At 42.3% G+C, this 11534-nt stretch overlaps 1 protein-coding gene across 7 annotated transcripts in view; it reads left to right on the forward strand.

Moving 5' to 3' along the window:
• Positions 1 to 7703, forward strand: part of LOC309711016 (putative E3 ubiquitin-protein ligase HERC1) — a 43282-nt gene extending 35579 nt beyond the window's left edge. For 5 of the 7 annotated variants that reach the window (XM_082540970.1, XM_082540975.1, XM_082540973.1 and 2 more), the window contains 24 exons: positions 166 to 293; positions 510 to 709; positions 818 to 923; positions 1048 to 1179; positions 1331 to 1429; positions 1570 to 1743; positions 1832 to 2116; positions 2220 to 2285; positions 2397 to 2522; positions 2615 to 2753; positions 2973 to 3154; positions 3386 to 3541; positions 3634 to 3756; positions 3844 to 3946; positions 4191 to 4360; positions 4450 to 4588; positions 4677 to 4846; positions 4962 to 5131; positions 5361 to 5526; positions 5625 to 5701; positions 5798 to 6050; positions 6209 to 6361; positions 6738 to 7043; positions 7149 to 7703. In XM_082540970.1, coding sequence (XP_082397096.1) covers positions 166 to 293; positions 510 to 709; positions 818 to 923; positions 1048 to 1179; positions 1331 to 1429; positions 1570 to 1743; positions 1832 to 2116; positions 2220 to 2285; positions 2397 to 2522; positions 2615 to 2753; positions 2973 to 3154; positions 3386 to 3541; positions 3634 to 3756; positions 3844 to 3946; positions 4191 to 4360; positions 4450 to 4588; positions 4677 to 4846; positions 4962 to 5131; positions 5361 to 5526; positions 5625 to 5701; positions 5798 to 6050; positions 6209 to 6361; positions 6738 to 7043; positions 7149 to 7334 — 3809 coding nt within the window. In that variant the 3' untranslated portion in view covers positions 7335 to 7703. The remainder of the gene's footprint in view (positions 1 to 165; positions 294 to 509; positions 710 to 817; positions 924 to 1047; positions 1180 to 1330; positions 1430 to 1569; positions 1744 to 1831; positions 2117 to 2219; positions 2286 to 2396; positions 2523 to 2614; positions 2754 to 2972; positions 3155 to 3385; positions 3542 to 3633; positions 3757 to 3843; positions 3947 to 4190; positions 4361 to 4449; positions 4589 to 4676; positions 4847 to 4961; positions 5132 to 5360; positions 5527 to 5624; positions 5702 to 5797; positions 6051 to 6208; positions 6362 to 6737; positions 7044 to 7148) is intronic. The other 2 variants (XM_082540974.1, XM_082540976.1) reach the window with 1 other exon arrangement.
• Positions 7704 to 11534: the final 3831 nt, after the last annotated feature.

Raw genomic sequence — 11534 nt, forward strand, 5'->3', positions numbered from 1 at the left:
ACACAGCTAAACTGTTCCTGCTTTAATGCTATGCTAACTGCCTGCTTGCTCTAAATTCACAAATATAAATTATGAAGACTTACAGACTTAAGAGTGATATCTATCAAATATTCTTAGTAAACTCTCATCATGCAGAGACGTGCAATAACCTCATATGTCTTCTAGCTCCCCAGTGTGTAGCCTGGCACAGTGAGGACAAAGCGTTTGCAGCGGGCTATCCCAGTGGGAAGATCCTGTTGTCCACAACAGAAACTTATGAGAACGAGCAGCCTGTAGTGCTGTCTCTCTTCCAGGTTTGCCATCCACACTCACTCTAACTGCGATGTATTAGTGAGCACTGCAGAAAATTTGGTCTCGATATTGTGGCAGTTTTATGGGGGGGGGGTTCTCTTTTAAAAAAATATAAAATAATCTGTCATGTTTTTTCTCTTTTGCTGTGCCACATGATTTCACTTTCCTAACATGAGATGCTTACTGACTGCTCATCTGCCCTGCTCTTTACGATATAGGACAGCGTGTGCTCCTTAAAGTGGGACCCCACAGGACACTTGCTGCTCTGTTTGGGGAGGTCAGAGGTAGTAAAGGTACTGGGACGCTCTGGGAGCTCCTGGGTGACCCTCCACAATCTCTTCCACACCAGTACTGTTAACATTGCCGAATGGTGTCCACTCCCTGGAAGAGCACCTGATCCCAGACTAATGCTGGCCGCGTATGTTTAATACAGTTTTGTAACATTTTAGAGAAGAAGAAGAAGAAAAATTCAGGTAGGTTTCATGCTGATCATTGATTTCTGTCTTCCTTCTGTGTGGTTCGACAGAGGTTGTCAGAATGGCTCTGTGTATGTCTGGACACTACCACAGGGGGGCACTGTTGTATCGTTGCCCAGCATGTTGAACAGCCAGGAGAGAGACACTGAGACCAAGGTGAGTTTGGATCTGCTGCTAAAGCTCTTTGGTGCTGTTAATTTTATTTCGTTGCTTTCATAAAGTCACCTGTTTGTGTAACCAATTTTATCTTATGAAATCATCTTTCTTCTTCTCTTTACAGCAGGATAGTGCAAAGTGTGCATTTGTACTTCATGGCCACATTATGGCTGTGAAGTCCCTTTCATTTTGTTCCAGTGGATTAGCTCTAGTGTCTGGCGGGATAGGGGGTCTACTCAACATCTGGTCCTTACAGGTCAGAAAAAAAGATTATTTCTGTTTGCCCCTTAAATTAGTGCCAACATCCCTAATTATTAAGTCCATCTGCTTTGTGTGGTAACGAAGGAACTGCTTGCCGTGATTCACTGCAAAATTGTAATCCATGTGTTTCTTTCTGCTTGTTACAGGATGGTTCGGTGCTACAAACTGTTACCGGTTTGGGTTCAGCTGTCAGCACTACGTGGATACCAAACATGGGGGTTGCTGCCTGTTTTGGAAGGTCAAAGGTAATATGAATCCCTCAAAGCCCTAATGTGTGGCTAGTATATCTCATTTATTTCTATATTTATAATAACGTTAACATCTATAATCATTTTAATTCCCTCAGTACTGCTTGGGTAAAAATATCTGTTCTGTCATTTCCCAGGATGTTTTGTTGATCTGCTGCACCCCTGACTGGATCAACCAAAATCACGTGCTAGCTTCCTGTCGTATGGTCCTCAGAAGCCAAAACGTTTCGGGTCTAAATCGGGCACCTTGTTTGGCTGTCTTCCTGGAGAGGCTGCCCCTGCTGCTGCAGCAGCAGTACAACTATGAGCGGGTAATTTATTTAAACTGCATGTTGAAGCTATATTGGAGCTGTTTCATGTTCTGCAACTGAGACATGACTTCGAATGTCTTCTCTGCAGACCCATGTGGGAGCTGGCGACCAGCTCGTCCACAGTGCCTTCTTGCAGAGCCTGGCCTCCTTGACAGTTGGGTTGTACTTGGAGAAACACCTGTGCTGTTACCCACACCCGCCACACCACACTTACCCCGATGCTCACTCCTGCCCTCCAGAGTGGACCTGGCTAGTCACTTACGCCACCACAGTGCGCAGCGCTGAGGCTATAGCCAGTGGCACTGCCTTCCCTGAAGCCTTCATTGTTTCAGCATTTCAGGATGTGCAGGACAATAAAATTGCCAAGGCACTGGTGAGCAGGGACATTCTGTTTGATGCTGTTGCTTTGTCTCTATTATATTATAGTCTCTCTTGTATTGACTTCTTGCAACTTTATGCTCTCCTTTGTCCTTTAGGACAATAACAAGTGGAGTTTCAGGATGGATGAGCAGCTGATGTCGTGGGCCACCAGTAGACCGGAGGTAATAGTTGTGCCATTCTTAAAAACAATTCAGGTGTGAAGGAAACGAAAAAGACAAACATTAGGCTGTTCGATTGACTGAAAGTGCTGTGTGCCCTTCTGTGTCTCTAAGGATTGGCAACATGGGGGAAAGACTGAGGTGTATCTGTGGGGCAATGGACGTTTCGGGCAGCTGGCTGGAATGGGAACCAATCTTATGATGCCTACACTGGCACCCTCTCTGTTACAGACACAGCAGGTACTGTTTCACTCAGGGTGCAGTCTTTGTTCCTGATTGCTGCTCTTTTATAATGCTACTTCACTTTTTTGGGCGATTCAACTGTCTTTCAGGTTGTGTGTGGTCAGAACTGTACCTTTCTGCTCCAGTCCAATGGGACTGTACTGGCTGTAGGAGAAGGACAATATGGCAGACTGGGCCAAGGGAATTCTGATGATCTCTATGTTCCAACTATTATCTCTGTTTTTCAAGGTAAAGTATTCCCAAAGGGGGTAAGAACCAGTCGGCGCTGGTCTGCTTTTGAATCTCTCAGTGTTTTGGTTTTTTGTTCGGGGTTTTTTGTCCTCAAGAGATTGGAAGGAAAACTAGTTTCCTTGTAGTACTGCAGTTGGATGTATTCGCTTGTAATTAGGCTTAACTGTTAATGTCCTCTAATTTGTATCAGTCTAATTTACACTTGTCTGTGGGCAGGGTACGTGGTGACACAGCTGGCGACATCTTGTGGGTCAGACGGACACTCGATGGCCCTGACTGAGACTGGGGAGGTATTCAGCTGGGGAGACGGAGATTTTGGAAAACTGGGTCATGGCAGCAGTGAAAGACAGAGGAGACCCAAACAGATAGAGGCGTTGCAAGGAGAAGAGGTCGTTCAGGTATCGAGGAAGTCTTTGCACCAAACTTGTCATGTGATATTTTAATGTTTTTTTTCAATAAAGCTAATCATGAGTTTATTGTATTTTATTAAATGCAGCCACTGTTTGATTGCAGTGCTTCTTACTTTGTAGCTTTAAAAAAATGAATATTTTCAAAGTTCACTGACTGAGTGAATTTAAACACAAATATTTGTTGTCATAGATGAATTAAACACAGCTTTGCTTTGTTAGCTCGCTTGTGGCTTCAAGCATTCTGCTGTGGTTACAGCAGATGGGAAGTTGTTCACCTTCGGTAGTGGTGAATCTGGCCGTCTGGGTCAAAGGTCGACATCTAACAAAATGCTACCTGAAAGGGTGGCTGCACTAGAGGGATATCATGTTGGACAGGTAAATCATGGACAGCATTGGCTTTGAATGTAAAAGACTTTAAATGTCAATTTTTATACTGAAAAAAATCTGACTTTGGTTACGTTTCTCAGGTGTCATGTGGTCTCAGTCACACTTTGGTGGTGTCTCTTGATGGCATGGTTGTGTGGGCATTTGGAGATGGAGATCATGGTAAATTGGGAACTGGTTCTTCCACAGCAAAATACTACCCTCAGGTAGGTCAGCGCTACCAAAGATTCACTTTTAGGAATCCTGGAAGGACAAAAAGTTTATGTTTGTGTTATTTTTTTTCCTGTTTGTAGAAAGTTGAGCAACTTTGCAATAAGAGAATTAAGAAGGTCTGTTGTGGAACTCAGTTCTCTGTGGCCTTGGCCTGTGATGGACATGTCTACACATTTGGTCAAGGTACATTTTACTGTCAAATTCAAACATGTTATGTAAACCCAACAGTGTTTGCATTATTGGTTGAAATATTCTTTGCAAGCTTCCCTAAATCCCCAAAAGTTGATTCTGTGCATCTGGATGTTTTCAGTGGGAGACTGAAAATGCTTCCTTACCTGAATGATTGAGCGTACATCAAAAAAAATTTAAACTTCCTGCTACCAAGGAAACTAAAACTTACAAAAAAAAATTGCATTACTTTTTTCAGAGCGTGCGATTGGCCTGCCGGACTCCATGCTAAAGAACAAATCCTGCCCCCAGGTGGTGCCGTCCCTGGAAGGACTGTTTCTAGAAGACATTGCTGTGGGCTCTGACCATGTGCTCGCCATGTCCTCCACTGGAGACGTCTATGCCTGGGGCTGCAACAGCAATGGACAGGTAATCGGCGTGCTCTGAAAATGACAGGCTGTGCTTACATTGCAGATTTTAACATCTTGCCATGTTGTGTTTTAATGCGTGTGTTCCAGCTTGGCCTCGGGCACACCAACTCAGTGAAAGAGCCCACGCTTGTCGCAGCCCTCCAGGGTAAAAACATCAGGCAGATCTCTGCTGGCCGCTGCCACAGTTCGGCGTGGACCACCCCCTCTACCTCGATGAAGAACTCAGGTACAGACACATACGGCGTTACATTGCACACACTATGATGGATGAATGGAAACACACCTGGTACTGCATGTTTTACTTTTATCTCCAGGTGGCTCTGGAAATTTCCAGTTAGGCTTTCCACAGTCAGTCCCTCCCCAGTACACCACTCTGAAAGACTGTAGCCCTGATGTTCTCAGCATGCGCCTCAGGGTACTCTACCACTTTTCTGATCTCATGTACAAATCCTGGAGGCTGCTCAACCTGGACACCAAAAATCCGGTACCTGTAATCCCCTTTTTTGCTCTTTTTTAATGTGTTAAAAGAGTAATAAATACTTCCTGGCAATAATTGTGCATCTGTTCCTTTTTATTGTCCCTTCCATCCTTATATGCAGGTGTCCACTTCGCGCTATAATTCAGGAACAACAGCCATTATACGAGGGGAGCTCAGAGGCCTTCTATCACCCAAGGTCAACACTCTGCCTCTTGTGCGCTCGATTGGCAGAACAATGACCCAGGGCAAAACATATGGGCCTCAGATCACTGTAAAACGGCTTTCCACAAGGTAAGAATGACCATGACATTCAGCGTGTTGGCAGCATGTGAATGTCTTCAGGAGCCAGCTGGTGGAAAAACAGGACTTGGCCAGAACAGCTTGCTGTGTTTCCAATTGGCCGGCCAGGATTAATAATGGAATTTCAGGGCTTTTGTTTGGCACCTTTGTTGTTTTGACCTGTTACTTGTTCTGTGTGCCCATTAAAACGTCATATTCCCTCACTCTTACTCCTCTGCAGAGGGCGTTCGAGCAAACCCATCTTCGTGCAGATCGCAAAACAAGTGGTGAGCCTGAATCCTCTGGAGCTGCGGCTGCCGTCACGAGCCTGGAAGGTCAAGCTGGTAGGAGAGGGAGCTGACGATGCTGGCGGAGTGTTTGATGATACCATCACCGAGATGTGCCAGGTGGGGATGAAAGCCGCACATTAACATCAGCGATTGCTAATAATGCAGGCTGGAACGTTCTTTACTTTAACTGATAAATGGTAATGTGTTTACACCAGGAGCTGGAGTCTGGTGTGGTGGATCTTCTGATTCATACTCCCAATAGCTTTGCAGATGTGGGCAGTAACACTGACAGGTGCACATTTAAAATAAAAAAAATAAAAACATTTCTGAGTGTTTTAGAAGTGTAACAGAACACACAGCCTCTTGTACTAACTGAGTATCTTCACAGGTTCCTGCTTAATCCAGCGGCGCACTCGGATGATCACATGGTCCAGTTTCGCTTCTTGGGTATCTTGATGGCAGTGGCCATGCGCACTAAGAAACCTCTGGACCTTCATCTGGCTCCTTGGGTGTGGAAGCAGCTTTGCTCGATGCCACTCGGGGGAGCTGACTTGGAGGAGGTGGACCTGCTCACCTACCGCAACCTCCAAGGCATCCTTCACCTCGAAAACAGTGAAATCACTGAGGACAATTTCCATGTGGTAAGATATTGTGTGAACTGGGTTATTGCAGAATGAATTAATATTAATGTTTCCTTTACGCCTTCCTCCTGAGCTTTGTGTTTTTTTTCCAAGTCCTTTATTTCTCAACCCTTCACCTTATTCCCATTATTATTCCTCTGTGTTATCTCCCTCTGAAGATGATCCCACTGGATTCATTCATGGCCCACAGTGCAGATGGAAGGCTGGTACCTGTAGTTCCCGGAGGTCAAAACATCTCTCTGACCTTTGGCAACCGGACTGAATATGTGGAGAGAGCTCTGGAATACAGACTGCATGAGATGGATTCCCAGGTTTGAAGTGTTGTGGGATGATTTGGCTGTGACTGGCAAAAATGTAGTCAAGTGTTAACATGAAAAAAATGTATCTGAGCATGCAGCCTGCAATCATACTGATCAGGTCGCTTATTTTATGCCTATAGTTAAGAGTAAATGTTTCATGTTACAAAAACTTTTGAGTAGAGTTTTGTATTTCATTTATTTAGTACATTTTTGTTTCAGTTCAATTTATTTGTGTTTGCTTGTTTCATTTTAGTTTAATTCTGCTTCAGTTTTTGTGCCCCGGTCTGCCCGCCAGCTTCCATTAGTGCTCGCTGCTCACCCTGTTTGTTGTTCTTGTTGTTCTCGTCCCTCAGAAGTATCAAAGCTGAGCTTGTTCTGTTATGTCCAGGTGGCAGCAGTGAGAGAGGGCATGTCTACCATCATCCCGTTGCCCCTCGTCTCCCTGCTGACGGCACAGCAGCTCGAGCAGCTGGTCTGCGGCCTGCCAGAAGTCTCCGTCGAGATGCTAAAGAAGCTGGTGCGTTACCGCGATATCACCGAGAGCCACCAGCTCATTTGCTGGCTCTGGCAGAGCTTGGAGGAGTTCACGAATGAGGAGCGGGTGCTTTTCCTACGCTTCGTCTCTGGCAGGTCCAGGCTGCCCTCCAACCTGACTGATATCCCGCAGAAGTTCCAGATCATCAAGGTGGACAGGGTAAGGAGATCACAACCAGGTGACGAAGCTGGTTACATGAACAAATACCAAGAGTAAGATTATTAAGGTTTGCTTTTTTTTTTTCTCTCTGCTGCTCATATTTAGCCCATCAACGGACTTCCAACCGCTCAGACCTGTTTCTTCCTTCTTCGCCTGCCCCCTTACACGAGCCAGGCCATCCTCGCCGAGCGCCTGCGTTACTCCCTTCACAACTGCCCCTCCATTGACATGGACAACTACATGCTGACTCACAACACCGACCCAGCAGACAGCTCTGACACCGAGGACTGAAGCAGAAAGCTCCAGACTCCAACGGGGTGGTGAATGTTTTTCTCCGATGCCATGCACATTATGCACTGAACACAGATTTTTATTCACCAGACTTATACGGTTGTGATGTTTATATGTTGGTTAATTTAAAGATATGCGTAGATTTGAGTTTCTTTTCCAGCTGTGACAGATGTTGTAATTATTGCAGTGCTTATTCTGAATCAAAACTACTACAGGGAAAACAGTAAGATTTTTTTTAAAAATCTACGTGAATAAGCCACAGTTAAGGAGTTAAGGTGCCTGTTGTTCGAAAATGTGTAATAATTTATTGACCTCTGAAACATACTGTAATCAGTAAAACTGTAAAATAAAGAGTGTTTAAATAAGGAATATGTTGTCTAAATAACATTTTCAAGTTGAAGTAATGTAGGAATAAAAAACAAAAGATCAAATGTACAGATTCAGATTTTGAAATGCACATATGATGTATTAATTAAGTGAAAACAAACTGGTTTACACTGGTTACCACTGGTTTGGTTTAGTGTCTTATGTTTGTTTATCTTTGTTGTCTTTAAATGCACTTTAAAAAGTTTGGAGATCAGTACAAATGTTAAATGTAGATGCAAAATATAATGTGATGTGTAGAATTGACATATACCATTTGCGATAGAATTTTAAAAATAGTTTTAAAGATAAAAAGACATTTTCTGAAAGTTTGATCTTTAAGAGAAAATCAGAGGTCCAGAGTAAAGTGGTATTTAGAATCCCCATATATTCCCTGTAAAAAGCTCTATATGGGAATATTATCAGTTTGAGCTTCAGATCAATTTATTGACGTTGAAGAAAAGGTCAGAGGTCAAATGTGAGATGATATTTTAAATCTTTAAACAGTACTTTCTATATGTTGACAATACCCACCAAACTTTAAGTTATAAGGCTTTTTTGGGTAAATTTTTAATCACTAAATAATTTAACTGACATTGAACGTTTGTGGATGCAAGTCGAATTTTAATAGCTTTAAATCCCTACAGGTTTACGTTTTATCACAATTCATCCAAAACCTTTGGAGCTGTTTACAGGCAGAGTGTTACGCATGCACGCGAATGCCACCAAAAACCAAACCTCTTTGGTAGCAGTAAATATCTACATATGCCAATGCAATATAAATCAAGTACAAATAAATAAATGGATACAAATACATACATGCATGATTGTGATTGTGAGTTATGTAACCTATTCCAAGGTAACTGACTGACAGCTCTGCTAAACTGCACTGAGACCGATGTGTTTAATCAGATTAGATTATTAGATTAGGATAACAAACTTCATTTTTTAAACAGAATTGAGAAACAATTTCCACCGCCCGTTACAAGAAGAACTCCAAAGCTCTGAATAAAGCTACACATTTGTAACAGAATCTAGCTGAAAACACAGTTTCAAGTGTAGTCAGTCAACTTTCTCTAAAACAAACAAATCCTGTGAAGAATTATGGGGCATTAAAAAAGTACAATAAGAAACAAAAAGTAGTTCCAGTGAGGGTTTCTGTTGAAAATGATGCACCTAAAAATATTTTTATAAAAATCTTCTTTAACTGTTTATCACACAGAAAAAAATTTTTCTGTGTAAGGCCCAAATATCAATGGCATCAAACTGGTTCGGTCATTACAACAAGACAAGAGTCCAGACAAGTTAGTGACTTAAACTGTGTTTTCAGCTAGATTCTCACAATACTAACTGTAAGCACGCTGATCTCTGGCCATTTGTAATAAATAGTGAGAAAAACAGTGCCACTATAGAGGATGGTGCATCTGTGTCTGCGTGATGAACCAGTTTTTCTTAGGACAGAATAATCTCTGGGATAAAGATGATGTGAAGTAAACAATAAATGCCAATGGGGGAGCTAGAATACTAAAATGTGTGCTATTTCCTGCAGTCATTTCTATTGCAAGCTAAAACACAAGTAACTCAAAAGAAACACAAAATTACTGATTGCTCTCACATTTACTGGTGCGCTAGCGGATGGTCATATTAAACCCGCCCACAGTTTCAAACAATTGAGCTCAACATGCCCGAACCTCTTTATTTTTCAATTTTTAAATGTTTGGTCCGTATGATGTCAGTGAGAGTAGATATCCCTAATTTGGTCATCACAGGCACACAGCCTTGGCTGTGAACACAGACAGTTGGTTGATTGAGCAGCATCACCAAAGCTGCTTCATTAAAAAGTCCAAGAATTAAAAACAAACAAACAGCTGGGAATGAAAGTGTAATGGTTCCTTTTAAAAGTGTTGGCAAGGTTTATGGACAAAGCACACCACAGCCCAGGTATGGTAGGTCCAGGTATTGTTTGTTGCATGTTTACTAGGCTGAGTCAGTCTGCTTCTTCAAGCAAACTGGCCACAGTGCCCTGAAACAAGTCCAAAATTTGGACAGGTAGGTATTAGATTGATGTAGACAGGATAGATATTAGACTGCAAGACATAACAGAGACAAGTCACTATAGGTCAGATTGGAGATGGATGAATAACTCAAGGGGAAGCAGACTTCATGACTCTCAGAATTCAAAAGTAAAAAAGCAGAAAATAGCTGACAGATGTGCGTGATCTGAATTCTTCCACCTTTGCAGAAAATAATGCGTTAATGTGGGACTGCATACGAGAATAAAAAACAGATTGAAAAAATATGGTCATTTCTTTCATTTTCATTTGCATTAACCTCTACTTGAGAAAAAAAATAACAGAGAAAGCAACAGCTTCCCGATTGTACAAAAAAAAGAGATCTTAATCCGGTTCCCTTGGGTCTAATGTTGTCCTGAGTCAGCACAGCTGGTGCGTCTGCAATCTGTCTGTGCTGGTGTGAGGTACGTCTGCTCTGACCTTATTACCCATCTGTTTTCCCTGTGTGCTGTATGGCCAATAAGGCACAATTCAAGTCAGCAGCCCTGCAGCTGAGAGGGGGAGCGTTTCTCATGAGAAGCCTCGCCAGATATAAATAAAAGCGCCATCTATCAACATAACAGGTCCGCAAATTTGAGAAGGCAGGGCAGGAAAAAAACAAAAACCAAAAAAGCACCAAGGACTTGTTTCACAGATTTGCTGCAGTTGTAGTACTCTAATGGATATTCCTGTGTGGAGGTAGATGTCATTTCAGGTATTTTGTATTTAATTCTCTTTGCAGATGGTTGTAGAGGCCGGGGTCATTTAGGGAAACCCAAAAGGACATTAGACAAGTAATCACAAATGAACATATCCTGTCTGGAATTACAAGCTGGAACAATGTAATCTTAGCCAAAAGGGGATTATCTGGATATGAAAGGTACTCTGAACTCTGTGCCGAAAGAAACAATTTATCTTACTATATGTTATAAACCAAAAAGCTAAAACATGAGAACTACTGGCAGGTGATGTGACATAATTGGAAACTGGTTCCTTGCTTAGATAACCCGGCTAAACTTTGCAAATGCAGGACAGTGTTCCCCCATCCACTTCATATAAATTGCTTCTGATATCTTTTAGGTATGATAAGGTGGAGCAACACAAGATTGGAAAGGTGGTTTTAGTGGTTGTCGTGTTTTTTCTAAATGTTCTTAATCAAACATTGTAGACATGCAGTACTGCCTATCACCACTGGAGGGCAGTCTGATTGTTGCACTTCCCACTGCATCTACCAAGTTCAAGAAATCAATTCGAATCAGGGGAGATCATTAACACACACACACTAACACAGATCCTGCATAGCTGATGATGCATTATCACTGTTAGCTAATATCTGTCACTGTGTTTCTGCTAATTTGATCAGTACAAATAGATGACAACCTGGATGAGCTAAAATGACTCCAGTGACAGACCTTTTCAAACCTGAGCAACAGTAGCACACAGAGCTCTGTGGATTCATGCACTTCTAGTTATGGTCAAACCTTTTTTTCCCTACTAGCCATAAGTGCAGATGGATTTAGTCTGCATCATGAAATTATTTAAAAAGAAAGAACCGCTTGCATGTCACCGCTCTAATTAGGTCACCTACATTTGTTTCCGCCCAGGTGCAAACAAAACATGTACGCCGAGTTTCAAAAGGAACCCTTGGATATCTCCCAATTTAGCCACATTTTTCATCCATCGCAAATCACAAAAGGGAAGCCAAGACTGTTTTTTTTTTTCTTTTACTCTGCCAACTCTGTCATCCACAAATCGATTGTTTGATTTCAAATCCACACTGGTGGTG

This window comes from Aulonocara stuartgranti (assembly GCF_965226115.1).
Source record: "Aulonocara stuartgranti genome assembly, chromosome: 7".
NCBI lineage: Eukaryota > Metazoa > Chordata > Actinopteri > Cichliformes > Cichlidae > Aulonocara > Aulonocara stuartgranti.